Below are 18,990 nucleotides of genomic sequence, written 5' to 3' on the forward strand. Positions count from 1 at the left end.
CTACTTTCTGTACGATCTGAATTTTCCACGGTTTGAATTTTAGAAAACTGAATTTGAAGTTCCAAATTTCTTCTTCATCTTGAAAACGTGAATCTGTATTTTTTTTGCAGTCTAAGAATTCAGAAAAAAAAATAGCTGTTTGAAAATATGTCTATAAAATTCAGCCATAAAAATATTTCAATTAGTTAAAGGTGGGGTATGTAATTCTCTTTTTTGGCCATTTTTTCAAAATCACTTAAAATCCTATTCCTAACCCACTTACAGCCACTGAGTTAGAAGCACTGAAATAAAAATTAAGCAATTGAATCATCTGTGGAACGGGCAGGACTCGAAAAACTCCAGCCAATCATTTCCAAGACCACCTAGAATCATTGGACAGTAAGTGTGTCAATCAATCGGTCGTACCATCCCCCCCTCCATGTCCATATTCTTTGAATGGGTGGAGTCAAAGGAAAGAAGGTAGGACAGTTGAGTTGTGTATTTTCAAAATCTGCCAGCCATTTTGCAAATCACATACCCCACCTTTAAGTTTCAAATGTTCAATATTCGTTTAAATAAATAAAATTCAGAACTCTTTAAAATTCCACATAAGTGTCAATTTTGTTAGATTACACTTGTCAATAATTCAAATTTACACAATTCAAAATCAAATAATTTTGTCATTTTATAAGCTCCACATGCTGGGAGCAGCAACTCATTTGCATTTAAAGGGACACACACAAAACAATGCGGTTTTTGCCCACCCTCAAAAAGGGACAATTTTAACATGCTATAAAAAATAATCTGTGGGGTATTTTGAGCTAAAACTTTGCATACACACTCTGGGGATATCAGAGACTTATTTTACATCTGGGGATATCAGAGACTTATTTTACATCTGGTAAAAAGGGGCATTAAACCACCCCTTTAACTAATGTGCTCGCTCACAGAATCAGACACCACTGCTTTATATTAAACACATTTGCCGTTATGATTTGATACCGCTTGGTTCATTGATCCGTATTGTTTCTCACCTCAACCGAACCGCTCCAGAGTTTGTTTGCAATCGGGCCGAGCGAGACCACCTCATTTAGGTTGTCTTAGAGCCATTGTTTTAGTGCGGATCTGAGCGGGATTGACATGTTCATATCTCTTATATACTGTCTATGGTTCATAAATGCCTAAACAAACTGAACTAAGCGAGAAACGCACCAGGTTCAGAAACAAACGAACCAGCAGTGAAAGCGCCCTGAAATAATGAATTTCATAGTAATGAAATTTGGGCTTGTTCCACAAAGACATGCAGAAACCTTGTTTGTTACTTAAAAAAAAATGTATAGGTTCTTTTTAATTTGATAAGGTACAATCTTATAGTATCATACATTTCTACATAGTTACAACATTGCAATGGTAGAAACAACATGGCCACAACGTAAATCTGTTGAGTCCTGATTTTGCAATACAAGTTTCTCGGTTGAGTTCAATGCTGCAGGATGGGATTTGTACATCTTTCATTGCGTTAATTAACAAAAAATTAAGCAAAGTATTTTAGTATTATAATGGTTTTCATACACCCTCAGTTAACCTAAGTTAATGTCAACGCAATGCCTTTTGTGTACACATTCTTACAGCTTGTTCGTATTTCCGTCTCAAACATTCAGCTTGTATTCTCCATGAAAAGACCTTTGTGAAAAATGTTTTACATAGTATACTAGTGAGAAATGTCACTGTTCTTTTAACTTAAATAAATTACTTAAATAAGTGCTATTCAAGCAGTTTGAGTCAACATGTCCAGACATGACCCGTATGATTGTTCTAACAGGACAGTTTGATTCACACTACACAATTTTTCCCCAGACCGTCTTCATACGCACAGCTGTTTGGCGGGAATGGAAAAACATTTCTCAATTACTTTACAGTATAACGTGTCCATTAAAAACTGTCAGCCTTAACATCGTCTGTGGAGTTCAGACTGTGGTTGAAGTCATCCTGATCACTGCTAGCTTCTGAGTCAGTGTTATTCAGAAGGTCCACTAATAAGCCAATAAGCTCACGGTCCTTCCGGCTGTCTGATCTGGATTCACATTCAGACGGTCGAAGACTGCGGTGGATCATGGCCTGTAGGGAAGTGCGCAGGTCCCACAGCAACTCCCAGACTTGAGGGGAAAACTCCCATCGTATGAGTGTATGACCAGGTAATGCCACCTCTACACGATCTCCCAGATCTTTAAAAAAAAATTTATATATATATATATATATAACCACTGTATACACAACTTTTCAGAGCAAACATGAATTGAGAAATGAGCTTACATTATATTTCAGTATGAAGTGAATAATATGGAAACTTGTTTCCGCCACGGAATAAAGAAATATAGGTATTGAAACATCACCGAACTTAGACTGTGACGCTATTTTCTTCTGGAAACAAACTTTGTTGCATTCTTTTCCTGTTATCTCTGTAAAGCTGCTTTGAAACAATCTGTATTGTAAAAAGCGCTATATAAATAAATGTGACTTGACTTTAATCTCACAATTATTTTCTCACAATTGCGAGATATGAAAGAAAAAAGTTGCAATTACTGTTCATTTGTTTTTTTCAATCAGTGGCGGAAACAATCATCCATAGAATTGGATCTAGGATTCTGATTATTATTCTGTGTTGATGGCAGGCATTCATTACCTCTCTCGCTGAGGTCACAGTCTGTGAGGAGCAGCAACGCCAGTGGATGGACCACCGAAGAGTCTCTGATGAAGACTTGATCATTTGATTTCATAGCAGAGAAGAACGTGAGCCAGCGACTCGGGAGTTTCTGATTTCCCCTAAACGACACACAACACGTGACTGACTGAACAAAACAAGAATCATGTTTCTTAAACTCGGGCAAATGAATCAGCAATGAAGATTGTGATGCACATTTTCACCAGCAGAGGCAAGGTGGGACGTAATGAGGGAAGACAACTACATATCGTTCTGTTTACTCGAAGCGCACTTAATCCAGGTGTGTCTGACCAACAACAATAATCAGGCACACCTGGATTAATCAGTTTGGCCAATCCTGGCAGACAGGAAACAAAGGAGCCTGCACAAGTTCAGGAAGTAGTGCAGCTGTGCATAGGGCCTATACCTGTAGAAATTCATATTACAACAATACAACCAATAAACCACCAGGCATTCCATCCATTGAGCAATTGTATGTAACATCTCTAAACATGATGTTCACCTGTTGACAGAGGAGCGGTGCAGCAGCACAGGTGTGCTCTCCGTACGGTAGCAGAGAGTTTCTGGACGAAATCTGCCACCTTTGGTCACTGTGCCTCTTTTCACCTGGGTAAAGTTCAGATATTTTATTAATAGATATGCAGATATTGTGTCAGAGATGCAGAAAGATATGTACAAATATGTAACCCTTTGTATGTTTTATAAGGAAATACAATTCACACAGTGAAACCATGAGCTTCGGGCTTGTCCACATTAAACCGGGCTTAAAAAAAAAAAGCAGAACTTTTCATACAACACTTTTCATGGAGAAAACAATATAGAGTCCTGCATATATAGCGTATCTGGAGTGTACATGTGAACGCTGTGTGGTACCTGTATGAGGTTAGGATAAAGGCCAGCGACCAGCACTGCTTTGAGGAGCTGCTCCTGCTGACTGTGCTGGTTCAGATGAGACGAGAGACGCAGACATTCAGAAGAATGATCCAACAGTCTAGCCTCAGCCAAATTTTCACTGAACTGTTGCATCAGGCCTGTTTGAGAGACAAAGGAAAGGGTTTTTTGTTTGTTTTACTATGGCTCCAAAATGACTAAAAGCAGCATCAAACTGAGCATTTTACACTTGGTCTTCAAACATGCCCTTTATGGCCGCTGCACAGTTTATAAAGGCAGTGAAGAAATGTAAAAATGCACATTTACTTTAAAGACATGTCTGTGAAGTTTTACTCCTCTAGGACACTTCTGTTTTCGTCCTGCCCTAGGTTCAATTACGTTTTATTATTTTATATTTAATTTTATGTTATGGTTTTATTTTCAACAATGGTTTTTAAGGTTTCGTTTTTTGTGTGTGGACCCATTTCTATTTTGTTATTATGTATTGTAGCTTCAGAAACTATAGCCAAACAATTGGTTGAAGAATCAACAGAACATTTCCAGAGTTCAGATTTATATCTGAAATGTAATTTAAATCACACTTATTCGTTCAGCAGCCGCTTTTATCCGAGGTGACTTACGACAAAGCAATTCATCCTAAGCGTCTCACTCGTGGACAACAACGCATCACATCTACATATCTGTGCTTTCTGATGTTTGCAGAAAACAAGACATGCCCTGATTCACAGAACAGCGGAGTTTGAGATGACGCTTGTGTATGTTCTGGTTTTGCGTCACATTAAAGTACGAGGACACATGTTTCCTTACATGGACTCTGCACGCTCATAATGACAAATTAATTGACCAAAGCAAGTCCACCAACGTTACTCCGTTAACTCTTCTGTCTGGTTTACTTGTTGGACAAAGTTGTGGATTATTTGTTTTGATTGGTCAGATCGCCTGTCAATCAAACTCCAGGCGAAGGGTGAATTGAGAGACTCATACACAACCAGTGTTGGTCAAGTTACTTGGAAATAGTAATTAGTTACTGATTACTGATTACTTCTCCAAGAAAGTAATCCAGTTACTTTACTGATTACTTATTTTCAAAAGTAGTTAGTTACTTTACTAGTTACTTTACTGGTTACTTTACTTCAAAAACATGATGCACGACCTGAATACGCTATAAAAGCAGACCTTTCAGCCTAATTATATTCTTTCTGCATATTCCATCATCTAAAATTGAATCAAATTAAACATTCTCTTTTTTAAAACTTGTTTAATTAGTTTCAATATTTTAACTTTATGCACATTGCATCAACCAAAAAATTTAATTAAATGCAACTGTCTCATACTTGAAGAAAAATGTTGAACTTTTAACAAATTTCTGCAGAGTCCACCATATTTTAACGAAATACACAAAGTCCTTCTGTTAACTTATATTTCTGCATATTCCAGCATATAAAATGCAAATATTTTTTTGTAAAATCCTCTATTCGAATAGATTCAAATAAAATACAGCAATAAAATAATTAAAATGAAAGTCTCTCAGACGTAGAAAGCCTTTCTTTAAAGCCCATCACTGTACACAACTATATAACATTCACTGATGCTCAAGAAGGAAGATGATGCATTAAGAGTCAGGGGTGTAAACTTTTGAACAAGATCTGTACATTTGTCCTTTTTTTTTTTTTACCTACAATTTACCCCGATCATCCAATTTAAAAAAATGATTACAGTTTTGCAGATTCTGCAAGGGGGGTGTAAACTATTGAGCACACCTGTACATGAATTATGTCTCACCATGTATAAACCGCAGACTGGCTCCAGACAGAGTATATCTGTCCAGAAAGTCCTGTTTGTTCTCTTTGCCTTGTTGCTCTTTCCACCTCTGAACAACTCGACTGAAGACCAGATAATCACTGCAGCTGGACCCGCTCAGAGCGGCCTTGGCCTGCAGGGAGGAACACTATGTGTTAGCACAGAAAGGAGACCTCGTGCAGACACGTGTGAATGCCTCTCCAGACTCTGACCTTGGAGACGAGGGCCCGGTTCTGCATGCTGTTATAGAAGGGGTCTCGAGTCAGACAGGCTGCCACAGACAACATGGGAAGAACGCAAGAAAACAGAGCCGAGAGAACCAAGACTTTCCCCAGGCGCGGGTCACAGGACATGCAGGCCACGCGCTGTCCCAGCGGAGTCAGATTCTCTGAGCCGTCCAGCACGCCTGACAGACACAGAGAGTGTGTATGATTCAAGTGTGTGTGAATTAGACAGGGTTTACATTTTAAGACAAAAGTGAATTAGACAAAAGTTTACATTTTAAGTTAAATAAATGCATAACAAATGCTGTTCAACAAAATTAACTCATTGATGAACTAACAGCTCTAGTTCAGCAACATTTAAAACCATTACCAATTTCCATTAGGTTCTTCACAGCCAGTTTCACTGCCTGCCTGTCTGGGGAGTCGAGCACTTGCGACAGGAAGTCCACAGCCTGCATGAGGAAGAACGACAATGCTTTTAATCCAATCAAGAGAACGGACAAATGTAAGCCTCTTTTCTGCAAACTGTAAACCGTGACAAGAAAGCAGATTTGAACACGGTTTGCTCCCTCACTTTGCTGTCCGGACAGTGGATCTTGGCTTGAATGACCACGCTCTCCAGAGGCGTGCGCAGGATTTCTGGGATGGGGAACGTGTCCATGCTGTCCAGCTGTTTTCGAGGGTAGAGGTGGTAGGCATGTCCAGGTTGGCAGCGTCCTGCCCGTCCTCTGCGCTGAGTAACGTTTGCTTGTGAAATCCAGACCGTGTTCAGACCCGAGACCTGAGAACACAAGCAACAATCAGCTTTACTTTTACTGCCATGCCAGTTCTCATAACTTTAGTCACAATGAAATCAAAATTGACATCTTTTTTTGCTTTTTATATGGAATATTGCAGTATTTATTATAAATGATTTATCCGTGCACATTATCGTTTTAAATTCATGTGCCTCGTAATCTTTAATCAGAATGTCTTCCCCTCCCTCTTCCAGCTTCTCTTCTCTGATGACGAGGACACCTGTCACTCACACGAGATCAGCCAATAGCAAACCACCACCATCCAATCAATTCCCCACGGACAAAATCAAGCCCCGCCCACATTTGTTCTCACTTGAGAAGCCGTTTCACTCGTATACGCCACAACAGGGAAGGAAAGACAATCGTGTACTTCCGAGTACACTACACCGAGACAATCGTAACTTTACAGCAGGGGGAAGGACCTTTGTTCGGGGGTCGTAGTTCTGCTCTTTCTGAGAGCCGGCGTCCACCACGTGCACAATGTCGTCTATGGTGATGGACGTCTCGGCGATGTTAGTGGCCAGGACGATCTTTCGCAGGCCCTTCGGAGGGCGCTGGAACACAGCTTGCTGATCCGCCACAGCCATACTGGAGTGCACTGCAGGAGAAGCATTTCAGAAACCTTTCAGAGTCATTCAAAGACATGTTTGCTCCTACGCTTCAAAAAAGTCTGTTCATTTTGAGCTTATCACTGTATTTGCCATTATTACATATTTAATCAAATGCAGGCATTATATCAGCCATCATCCACCCTGCTCCATTAGCACCGGTTGCTGGAAAACACAAGGTAGCTTGTGCGGCGTGATCTGGAAGGCCAGGATCTTCAGATAAAGCTGCAGCTGGTGTACTTACACGGTAAGATCATCTGTGAGCCTGATCTGTGAGCCGCTCTCTCCTCCAGCTTCTGCTGTACGACTTTAATGTCTTGCCATCCTGGGAGGAAACACAACACAGCGCCTGGAACAGAGCAAACACTGTTAGTCCGAACACAAGAGACCGGACAGAAGAGCAGACACACACTTAACGTCTGCTGTGGAAGAATGTGTATTCTTAGAGAAAAGGTTCTATGGGGTTCTATATAGAACTCTAATGTTCTTGACTCAACTTTACAGAACTCTCTATGCCAAAAAGGTTCAATGTAAGGAGAAATGTCATTAATGATTGCACAATACTTTCATTTCTAATTGGTCAATTCTGAATTAAATTAAATAAAACAACATGAATCAGTTTCAACTAAATACATAAATTGATCCACTAATAGGAACCCCTAAAGGTTCTTCTATATATGAAGTGCCGACAGAAAGAAGCCTTTCCATGTAGTGCCTTTATATTTCTAACGGTGTGGCTTGTTTTCAGGAAACTCAGCCATCGGTGTTTCCTTTTAATTACAACTGATACAATTAATGGGGGAAAAACAGACACTGAACTTAGTCACATTATCTGACAGATGTGGTTAGTGTAATGCAAATCACAAAAATATATTATAATATTTGTCATTTGCAATTATTATTATTATTAAAAATGATCTTAGTTAATAAAGAAATACCTTACTATTGCAATAATACATATGATTGTACTGTATATTTTTAAAAATAATCAAGCATTTAATAATAATAAAATATTATAATACAATATAATTATAATAAAACAAAGTGTTAACAAACGTATTATCTTTTTTAACAATAAGTATTATCATGATTATTATTTAATACAATTTTACAAAACAGTAAAATTAAAATACTAATATTTACGGTTGTCCTAATTTCTTTGCTTTCAAACTTTAAACCATTGAGCTTTTATTTTGTCAGAAACCACGGGGAGAGCTTAACGCTTCTCTGTCGACAACAACAAGTTTATAAACGATTCTCATTACGAATTTGGGAAGATGGTTGGCATGTGTACATATGTGAATATACAGTTTGTACAGTATAAAAACCATTACGCCTATGGAATGTCCTCACAAGGATAGCAAAACAAACTTCTTTTGTTTTGCACACTGTGTGTGTGTGTGTGTGTGTGTGTGTGTGTGTGTGTGTGTGTGTGTGTGTGTGTGTGTGTGTGTGTGTGTGTGTGTGTGTGTGTGTGTGTGTGTGTGTGTGTGTGTATTATGGCTGTCAACAGATTCAAACTAAATGTTTAACACTGGTAAATACATTTAACAAAGTGTTAATATACAGGGCCCATTTACACTTGACACTTCATGCATCTTCTCGGAATAATTAACAAATCGAATGGGTATTTGATCAATATTCAGTTGGCCACATAAATGCGTCTCCACAAACCGATTACGAATCCGATCTTCAATTCCCACACTATGCAACTTCAAGAGTTCATGTCACCAAAAGCAGCAGATATGAACTGCAGTTTTCTATCAGACAAACACATGAAGTGGGCAAGTGTAAATACTGTAGGCCCAAAGATGATCACATGATCTGCTTCATGCACCGTTGAAATCATCTTTACCTGGCTCTCCAGATCTGTGAATATGGCCAATCACATCCGCCACCAGATCAAGGTCAGGAGCGACGTCTTTTTCCTCCTTGAGATGAAGAATGAAAGCAGACCGTTTTAGCTGTGGTTAGAAATCCCTACAGCATGAACCACACAACCAACCAGATGATGTATTTCAGCCCTGATCTGAACGTACCGCCCCGGTCCTCTTCTCCCTGCTCTTCTCCAGCAGCGGCCGACCCATCTCCGTCATCACCTCCTCCAGGTACCTCGCCTGCACCGGGTGCATGAACCCAGGCACACGCACCACCGGGCATCCGCCGAAGTACTGAGCCAGCCGGCAGGTGTCTCCGGTCGCGCTCATCAGAACCACTCGCAGCTCTGGGTTCTCCTTCAGCACTGAGAGCAGCAGGGCCAGAAGCAGGTCGGTGTTGACGTCCCTCTCGTGGACCTCGTCCACCACGACGTGGCTGATGCCCTGCAGACTGGGGTTGGACTGTAGCTTCCGCAGGAGGACGCCGACGGTGAGGAAGAGCAGAGCGCCACCGCTGCTCTCAGGAGGACGAGACTCGAGACGCACCTGGAAGAGCCAGACACACGCGCTCAAGTCTCAAGAGAATGCTGCATTTCAGGGACGGGTCACTTTATACCCCAAACACAGACATTCATGTGATGGGCTGATCAAATAATATGCTCTAAGGCAGAGTTATCATAGTTAACTAAAACTAAACTAAATTTAAAAAACTATATATACAGTATATATTTCTTATTTTCATTTAGCTTGTGTACTAAAACAAGTTAAAGACTATAGACATTTGAAAAAAAAAAATCGGCAAAATATTTAAGAAACATTTAAATCAAAACAGAAAAGAATACCAAATAAATACGGTAAAATATTAATACAAACTATAATAGGATCTCAATGACACTAAAATAATAGTAATATTCCTGTGTCAAACGTACTTTTTTTTTAAATGTAGTTATCATCATATTTAGTACACCTTGTCCTGTTTTTGTTTAGTCAAGTTTTAATCTGAGCATTTTAGTCTAATATCATTTGTATCGCATAATAAAACCAATAACACGCATGTATAAAATAGATAATTTGACTTAAAGCAAAAAAGCACAGATTCCTGAACAGAAATGTTTCGGATGTTCTTGCCTGGTATCCCACACAGTGGCGGAGGGCAGGTCCCATCTCCTGCGCCACACGCTGCGCCACAGACACGGCACTGATCCGACGAGGCTGTGTGACCAGGATGTTGCATTTGGCCCCGTCTCCGCTCCTAACGCGCCCCTCCAACAGGAACCGCGGGATCCGCGTGGTCTTCCCGCAGCCCGTCTCTCCGGCAATCACGACCACCTGTGATGCTTTCACCGCGGCGAGCAGGCTCTCTTTATAGGAGTCCACCGGAAGCTCCACCCCTCGCCCGGGCCCCGCCCCCATCCACAGGCCGAGCAGGCGGTCGCTGAGACTCTCCTCCTCCTCGGGGCGCAGAGCGCGGTACGGCTTATTCGTAATGACATCTTTAATGAAGTCGTCATCTTCATCATCTGAACTGATGGAGGACGATTGAACTGAGAGCTGCTCCTCTTCATCCCACAGCTTCTGAACTTCAGCCTCCACTGGATGCTACAGCAGATATCAAAACAATTATTCAAATCATTGATGAAAACTGTATTTTGTTTTACTGCACTGGTGGATTTTTCATGTTTCTCAGCTAGATCCCTTTTCTTATCCATTTCTGGAACATTTTACTAAAACCTTTTGTCAAGTAAGTGTAATGCTCATTAACTCTTTCCCCGCCAGTGTGTTTTTTAAGTTGTTTTTGATCAGCGTTTTTTTTTATCATTTTCACAAAAATGTCATGGCCCCCGGAATATCTGTTGTATGAATATCTGAACATACAATATCAAAAAAAGGAACAAAAACCTTTTTTATTCTAGCTTTATGCTTTTCTTTTCTATCAACACTTGAATATGGGCAAGTTTCATAAACAAAGCAACATTTTGAGCAAAAAGCTGAGAAAATCATGTTTTTGTCAAAGACAAACACATTCAGATCATATTCAGAACGATGATCAAAACACAGATGGAGTAGCCAAAGTTCATATCCAAAAATCAATCCAGAAAAATATTATTGGTAATTTTAAGGTTACATTTACATGTACTTATTATAGTAAAAACAGTAAATTATGCATAATTACAAGTAACTAACCTCAAACCAAACCCTAACTGTAACTATAGTAAGTACATGTAGTTAGTTCATATTAATCAGTACCGTATTGTTCAGAATATAAAATTACCCTAATTAGGCTATCCATCTCATAGTGAAAACCATGTAGCCTACCAACATTGTATTAGCAGTAGAAGTGAAATGTTATCAGTTTTGAAATCTGGGTACCGGTCTTACGTTTTAAAATCACGTACGGGGGAAGTTTGGTCCCGTCAGCAAGGCACAAAAACATGAGTCGCGCGGCTCTTAGACGGTAAGCTTTTCTTTGATCGTTTGCGTTTTTAAGATCGTGATCTTCTAACATTACGCTCTGACACACCGTATTTCTTGGCACACTCGTTTAACGTGTATTTGGCGCCACCTATTGTTGCGGGTGTATTACTGACAGGTAAAACTCTAGACCCTGAATATAAGACGAGACGGTTTTCAGATGCATTTCTAAAAAAACAACATTGTCGTATATTCAGGTACTTGTGTGAGTAAATACAATGTAACTAGGTCACCTTAAAATAAAGTGTAACCAAATGATTTGTGCTCATCTATATTCGAACATGCATAACTATGTAATGTTTATCCACTATGTACCCAGTGCTACGTGAAGCAGTGATTGGCCAAGCATGTCACCTGTGAGAGGTACTGTTGAATCCTCTGCTCCACATCCTTGGGTATTTCAACACGGCAGGGCCGCCTGTGCCTCTCGCCGGCCTCACGCACCTCCTGCTGATGGTACCTGGCGTGAGTCAGAGGCTTGTTCTGCTCGTCCAGAAGCTTCAGTTCCTGTGGGCATAAAGCAGTCAGGTGGTGAATAGAGGACAAGCACAGTGCTTCCTCTTGAGACGGGAAGTAAGGGTTATCAAGTTACTTCACAACTATAGAAAGTGATATGCTACTTAAAACTGTCAGTGGTATTAGTTCAACGTTCAAAAGCTGCGCTTCAGAGAATGATGGTGCATTCATGCCACCTCAGAAATTAACATAACTTGTGTTTAGACATTTCTAACAAGATGCAGCACAAGTGTGTGACGGATCAGAGCCGCGTTTGCTGAAGCGGCAGCACACACAAATAAACACAGTGTGACCGGTGTAGTCGGCTTCATGACCAAATGAGCCGACTCTCCAAAGCCGTCAAGTGGTGGCAGGACAGTTGGCCTGCTTTTTATATTCCCTATTTTACTCATCACATCATATTTTAGGTATAATTTGCAGTCTTAAACAGACACAAAATTGTAAAAAAAATTAAATCACTCTGAGAAAACCGTTTTGAAATTTGACATTGCAATGCATTACTAATGGCACTTTAAAACCTTTAAGTGACAACATTTTTGTGATGCCAACTTGGATTGAAGACGTGAACTTTAACTTCTATAACTTTTTTACACTTTTTTTTTCGTAGCTGCTTTAACTTCTGCAATAATCTGCTGAGTGTCTGTCCCACACAAACCAACCTTAAACCGGAGACAAGCCAGTGCTGCCGCTTTAGCCTCCGCTTCCAGTCTACGCCGGCCGTGAGCTGTAAAGGTCATCTCCTCCGGCCAGCGTACGGTCAACTTGCATGTCTTCACCGTCCCACCAGTCGTTCTGTACTGAAGAAGCTCCTTCACGCGGGACAACGGAGAAGCAGAAACACAGAGGAAAGAAACCAGAAATCAATGAGTGCGTTTACAGGCACGTTCTTAACCCGATTATGCTTAATCTGACAACGCATGTGGTCATGTAAATGTGTTAACCTTTGGTCTTTTATCGGAATAAACAGATTTTGCCGGTAGTAAATAACCGCGTTTCTTTGGCGTATTGAAGCGCACATGTGTGATATGTGACAGGAAAGCATCCTTTCAGTGGATTTAAGCGCATCCAGACCGAGCGAGCGTTTCGTGGCGGGTAGGGGGAAGAAATATATCGCAAACTCTTGACCCAAGAAACTAAAACAGGGTCATCTCATGCTGCCAAAGTAGTGGTTCAGTCTAAATACTGTTTAGATCTTATTTAACATCGCAGCTCACATAACAAATGGGATCATTCGGGTAAACAGATTATTTCCTTTTAACATCACTACCAGGGAGTAACGTCTTGCAAACCCGGTTTACTTGCTTTGCTTTGCATATGAACCACAACAACTGATTTTTGGGACTGATCAGTGCTTCTAGTAGACATGCTTGTTCTGTCTTTTTGTCAGATGTGTGCCGGTCAATAACAGTTTCTAACTCACTCTGACTCTACAGGATGATGTGGCGACCTGAACGACAATACCCAGAAGTGCCTTCGGCTTTTGAAACATGGAGAGTGCCTCAGTCACCGTCGGATCCTCTTCTATTGGCCTATAACATATCAGATACAGATACAGATACAGACGGAGATCAGACCAAACGCACAGACATGAACAACAATGATGCATCAAATAATGTGATGAAGGATTTCTGAATCTGATCTCTAAAGCATTTCTTCTGCCAGTGTAAACAAAGATCAAAAGCCGATCCGGACAGTAATTGTTTCTCATGAAGACGTCTGTAAAAAATACATTTGCATGGTTACCTGGTTGACTAGCAGACGTACAAGCCCTAATTTATTTAAATGTACACAATACATATTGTGAAGTGTTATTGCATTCCTGTTGCTGGCATAATAATGCCCATTTCAAAACTTTACATGATCTTGTTGTCTTATGTATTTTAAGTTGTGGAGCAGGGACGTAATATTTTTTTTAAACAGTATCCAACATTTTTGTAATAAAACTTCATACTTAAAATGCATGCACAATTGCACATTGCTGTACAGTGCATGACAGTGGTTAAAAATATTTACAATTAGACTTTTGGATTGATGCCGCCTTGCATGTAATTTAGCCAGGACTTTTTACGCAGGTGGTGGGAGAAAAACTCTGACATTCTGGAATCAGAATCCCAGACTAGCCTCTGTACATGTTGAAAATACCTTCTGTCCCCATGAGAAACAAATACTCTCCAAATAGGGCTCAAGCCACATCTTTTAACAAAATGGGGTACCTCAGGGATCGCTGTGTGGTCCCATCCACTTTTTGAAATAGAGAAAAATCACTAGAACATTAATTAGGCACATTGCTTTTGCTTACTAACAAGTGCCTATCCTCACAAGCATGTTCTGTCAGTGATGTAGATTGCACTACATGTTTATTGTCATTTAATACGTGGCACATTGTGACTACACCTTCTGTGCCATGTTTGTACTTTCAAAGAGGACCTGAGTATTTTATGATTTGGTGACTACAATCTCATCTGCATGTTTTTTTTTTACACATTTCATTCATCTATATACTTGAATATGACTGTAATGATGAACATGAAATGATAAACTCAGAGTATTAGACTACCCTTGGGCTCTTTCCTTCTGTGTTTTCTTCTGGAAAGGCAGAGACTCCTCATCTTGCTCTACATCTTCCCAGACAGATGTCGGCCTCCCTTTCGGTCTCCTCTTTCCTGTTATGGATGGTTGCTTTCCTTGACCAAGAACTCCCAGCTCCTAAAGACACAATTTTCAGGATTACTAAACCTACAAATAGTGTAAATCATCCATCTTCGTAAACAACACAGAAAACAAACCAAATTGTAATGGTTACTAATGCTAAATGATATAACCAGAGTTGCAGCAAGCAGATCTTTATCATGGGCTATACTATGAATAGAAAAAGCAGCAAGAGACCATTCTGTATTTAAAAACAAAAATGTTTGAATTTGAACACTGTTTTCCATACTCTCTTCATGAAATATATCAATGAATAGGGACCATTGATTGATTGAGTGAAGTTTATTTCGAGCAAAAGAAAATATATATGCTAACATAATAAACAGAAAAAATAGAACAGTTTATCTCCCATATATATACACACACATATCTATACATAAATAATAATAACTATATATATATATATATATATATATACACACACACACACACACATATATACGTATGTATATGTACATACACGATTATGATACACATATCCACATACATTATTTACACATTATATATAATGTGTAAATTACCCCATTCTTAAAGTCCCCCTGTGGTGAAAATCAACCTTTTAATGTTGTTTATATGTGTTTTTAATATGCTTTGAGAGAAACCATGTGCTAATTCATAAGTCGACAGAATTGCTGAGTATTTTCTGCTTAAAGCTGCAGTGAACCAAAGACAGTCTTAAACACACGGTTTGAAATCGCTGGTGTTTCTGACGTCACACACTACCTTGTAACCAATCAGATCAACGTGTGATCGTCAACCAGTGGATCTCTGAGCAGCTGTGAGTGAGTGAGTGGAGGCGGGGCTCATTTACATATTCATAGAACTGCGTATACTAAATGAGGCAAGAGTGTCAAGTTACATTAAAGCTATTTTAAGGCATGAAGAGTAATTATGTTTAAATGTGTAATTTTGGTGATCAAAGGTGAGTTTTAAGGGATAAAATGGTTGACTACAGGGGGACTTAAAGTCATGAACTGGGGAAGACTATCAGGGGCCGGTTTCACAAAGATAGACTTTGACTACGGCTTGGATATAGTAGATAGTCAGACTTCAGATAGACATCTAAATCAGACCGTTTCACAAAGCACTTAAGACTTTGACTATCTTAAGTAGGACTACACTGCAATGCATTCTGGGTAAACTAAGACACTTTTCAAAACAAAAAACATGGCGGATCGAGTAAGCGCATTCAGCCGCTCAGTGCAGTTTATTCCAGCAGAAAATATGTGTTTGTTGGAGGAGTATAACAGTTACAAGGACATTTTAATTGGGAAATTTAGCGGAGAATGTAGTAACAAGAAGAAATGTTTGGAAAAAGATTGCTATGACAGTTAACAGCGTTAATCCGACCGTTGAGCGTTAAAGACGTACAGAAAAGATACAAAAACGAAACCGACGATGAAGTCCTCATTATTATATATTTCCAGTAGTTACTGCGGTCCCTAAAAACCCTTTCCCTTCTCAGCGCTCTCCACGTCGTCTGTAAACCACAAATTATGAGCCATTTTCCCTTTTCTTTCGGCTGTTTGTTACTGCTGGTTGCCAAGGTAACACAGTCTTAGACCGAAGTTAGCCTGGGGGGAAGGTGTCTCATTTTTTTGGTCTACATTAAGTCAGTCTTTATTTTTGTGAAACAGTCTAACTTGCATTAGACTAGTCTATGAGCAAATTTTAGACTTGTCTAACACTATAGAACGGTCTAAAATAGCTTTGTGAAACCGGCCCCAGGGAATAACAACATGGCTTTAATAGACTTGGAATATAGCGCACTAGTATGGACTACTTTTATGAAACTTTTATTGTGCTTTTGCATCCCCATTCATGGCCATTACATGGAAAATATAAACTGGCGCGGTCTCCAGAATTTCTCCTTTAAGGCCCAAATATACTTCAAGCTAAAGTGAAGATCAAACTGGTGACGTCATTTCAAACTAAATCAGGCTGAAACCAAGTTCATTTGAAGGTCAAAACAGAAAAAAATACCTTCATACAAAACAGCTTTCCAAGGCTCCCTATTCTAGGAGTATTTGCTAAGGTGGAGGAGATGAAGTGACACTTACTCTGAGTTTACACAGAGCTGCAGCTGCGGCTTGCCGCTCGGCCTCCAGCTTACGAGGCCCAAAGCCCTCCGTCTCAATCCTCTCGGGCCACTGAAGGGTGAGTGTTGCTCTCTGAAAGACATTGTGAGGAAGTGTACAACAAATACAATGGTACCATCACAGAGTAACGTTTCATCAAGCTATGGAACATTATTCTTTATTTGAATGAGCTGTCCAGACCAGGGATTGTTTAGGGTGTTCACACACTTGGCATGTCTGGATGGATTAAAATGAATCCTGGTGCGATTGCTCTGTTAGTGCGGTTCATTTGAAGAAGTGTGAACGCTGCCACCCGAACCCTGGGGCACCAAACAAACGGACACAGAACGCAGAAAAGACGATCTTGAAAAAAAACAGACATGATGTCACAAGATGCGACCCTAAAAAGGACAGAATGCTCAAGCATATCTCAAGCTAACCTTTCCTCGTCGTATCGCAAGTTTGCTCGTCACCGTTCGGTTCAGGCGTCAGTACCGCGTCTCCTCGCAGCAGATCTCGGTTTGTGTGTGACGGAGGGATTCCTGCGGCTGTTTTGACTTCTTTACATGTTGTATAAGCTCTTCACGACTTCTCAGCTGGTCAACATCATATATAAGTTACACACACACGACGAGCGCATTTAGCCCAGAACACAGTGTTATTTTGGATGTTGCGTCTCGAAACGTCATAAAAGCCGATCAGGTTGTGAATATCCCTATGCCTTTAGGTCCGGTCTTAAAATGGCAATCTGAACGCGAAGGACTAAATGTTTTTTTGGTATACATATCAATTATGTATAGACCCAATTTATACTGTAAAAAATATGTGTAATATATTATGTGGAAAATATTTAGTTTACATTTTTTACTCACTATAGCACTGTATTGTGTACTATTTGTTTATTTTTAAATCTTTTTTTTTTTACTTTTATAATTTATTGCATTTTTTTATTTTATACATTTACTAATATCAAACTAATTTGAAACAAATCATTATTATTTTTATTCATTTATTTACATCAAATTTACATTTTAATCTATTTTTTATTTATTTAAAAACATATTTGCATTTGTATATACGTTTTTTCTTCAAACATTTCCCCGAACCCCTGTTTTTTTCTTTAAGGCGGTTCATAACTTTCAGACCTGAATTATTTCAATTTTTTGTTTGTCCACTACAATGGACATCACCACTGAAGCAACTTAAAAATCCTCATATTTAAATTATTTACATGAACTAGAGTTTGTGAAATAGGCTAGTGTTTTTGCAGGTCTGTGTTTTAGCTTTAATAGGCTTGCACAAATTTCACAACCTGCCACATAACTAATTCATGAGATGATATATCTTTTAACATCTCATATCCATTGTGACTGGCGTTAAACTTAAAAAAAAATCCTGTTCTGCAACTCTGAAAGATCTTCAAAAAAACTTTGAATATTTTCACTTGATACTACTAAGTTTATAATAGGTGAAAGTTACTGAGGCTATCATGAACATAATAATTATGTGCATATCAAATATAAAAAAGGGTTACCCACATGCCTGAAGCTCAGTCAGATTTAGTTAGGGGGCGGTATCTTCATAGTGATTGGTTGACCAGAGACCAATCAGCGAGCAGGAATTACTCGTATTATAAAACATTAAAAAAATGTTGGTTTACACCAAAAACCATTTGATGTCCATTCCACAGGATATGAAGTAAGTCAGTTCCATAAAGATTGGTCTAATTTGTAACCGAAAGTGAGAATGATTTCCCCAAACTGCTAATATAGCTCTTTAGACACAGTCTGATCATAACTGCACAGTTCAAGCAACTGCAGGACTAACCTTGACCTCGCCATCGCTGCAGCTGTACTGGATGTACTGGGACAGATCGGACAGACCCAGGGATTTGGACAGTGTGGTGTACAGGAGGCTCTTGGCTTGAGGAAACTCTTGGAGAAGATCAGGACCAGCTGTACGCAAATGACACTGTCAGAAACATAAAAGCGCGTGCGTTGTCTTTCGCATGATGATCTCATGCATCTTACCTTTGTGGACAGTTTCCGGCGGAGACTGGCGATGTTTATGGATGACACCTGTTTTAGTCCTATACTGACTTACAAATGTCCAGTTTGACCAGACGTCTTTGTTAAGTTGAAGAGTTTTTCTCCTTAAAGCGACGAGTGCCCGTACCGGCATGAGTGCAGTGCAGGACATCGCCATGTCTATTGTCTTCTTCGACGCTTTTGACGCGTAACCTACTGGGCGATAGCGCCACCTATACTGCAATGAGCGAAGAAGTTGAAAAATAATGTTCGAATAGGGAAATATGTTG

General features: G+C 39.7%; 1 protein-coding gene across 1 annotated transcript; it reads right to left on the minus strand.

The window, feature by feature from the left end:
- Window positions 1-1,171: 1,171 nt before the first annotated feature.
- dhx30 (DEAH (Asp-Glu-Ala-His) box helicase 30) lies at window positions 1,172-18,911 on the minus strand. Its single transcript, XM_079612039.1, has 20 exons — window positions 18,704-18,911; window positions 18,501-18,628; window positions 16,656-16,766; window positions 14,444-14,592; window positions 13,307-13,415; window positions 12,546-12,695; window positions 11,725-11,877; window positions 10,027-10,497; window positions 9,061-9,444; window positions 8,877-8,952; window positions 7,266-7,370; window positions 6,836-7,011; window positions 6,191-6,397; window positions 5,987-6,068; window positions 5,605-5,798; window positions 5,375-5,525; window positions 3,575-3,732; window positions 3,204-3,307; window positions 2,663-2,802; window positions 1,172-2,204 (listed from the first exon to the last, which is right to left on the minus strand). The coding sequence occupies exons 1-20, from the start codon at window positions 18,876-18,878 to the stop codon at window positions 1,912-1,914; spliced, it is 3,516 nt and encodes a 1,171-aa protein (XP_079468165.1). The 5' UTR covers window positions 18,879-18,911; the 3' UTR covers window positions 1,172-1,911.
- Window positions 18,912-18,990: the final 79 nt, after the last annotated feature.

This window comes from Phoxinus phoxinus (genome assembly GCF_949152265.1).
Source record: "Phoxinus phoxinus genome assembly, chromosome: 5".
Lineage (NCBI taxonomy): Eukaryota > Metazoa > Chordata > Actinopteri > Cypriniformes > Leuciscidae > Phoxinus > Phoxinus phoxinus.

Excerpts from the sequence above, each read along its gene's own strand:
- dhx30 (XM_079612039.1), bottom strand. The coding sequence starts at position 18,878 with ATGGCGATGTCCTGCACTGCACTCATGCCGGTACGGGCACTCGTCGCT. Across the intron at positions 16,767-18,500 it reads GCAGCGATGGCGAGGTCAAG|AGAGCAACACTCACCCTTCA; the intron begins GTTAGTCCTGCA and ends AATGTCTTTCAG. Across the intron at positions 12,696-13,306 it reads CATCATCCTGTAGAGTCAGA|GAGCTTCTTCAGTACAGAAC; the intron begins GTGAGTTAGAAA and ends TCCCGCGTGAAG.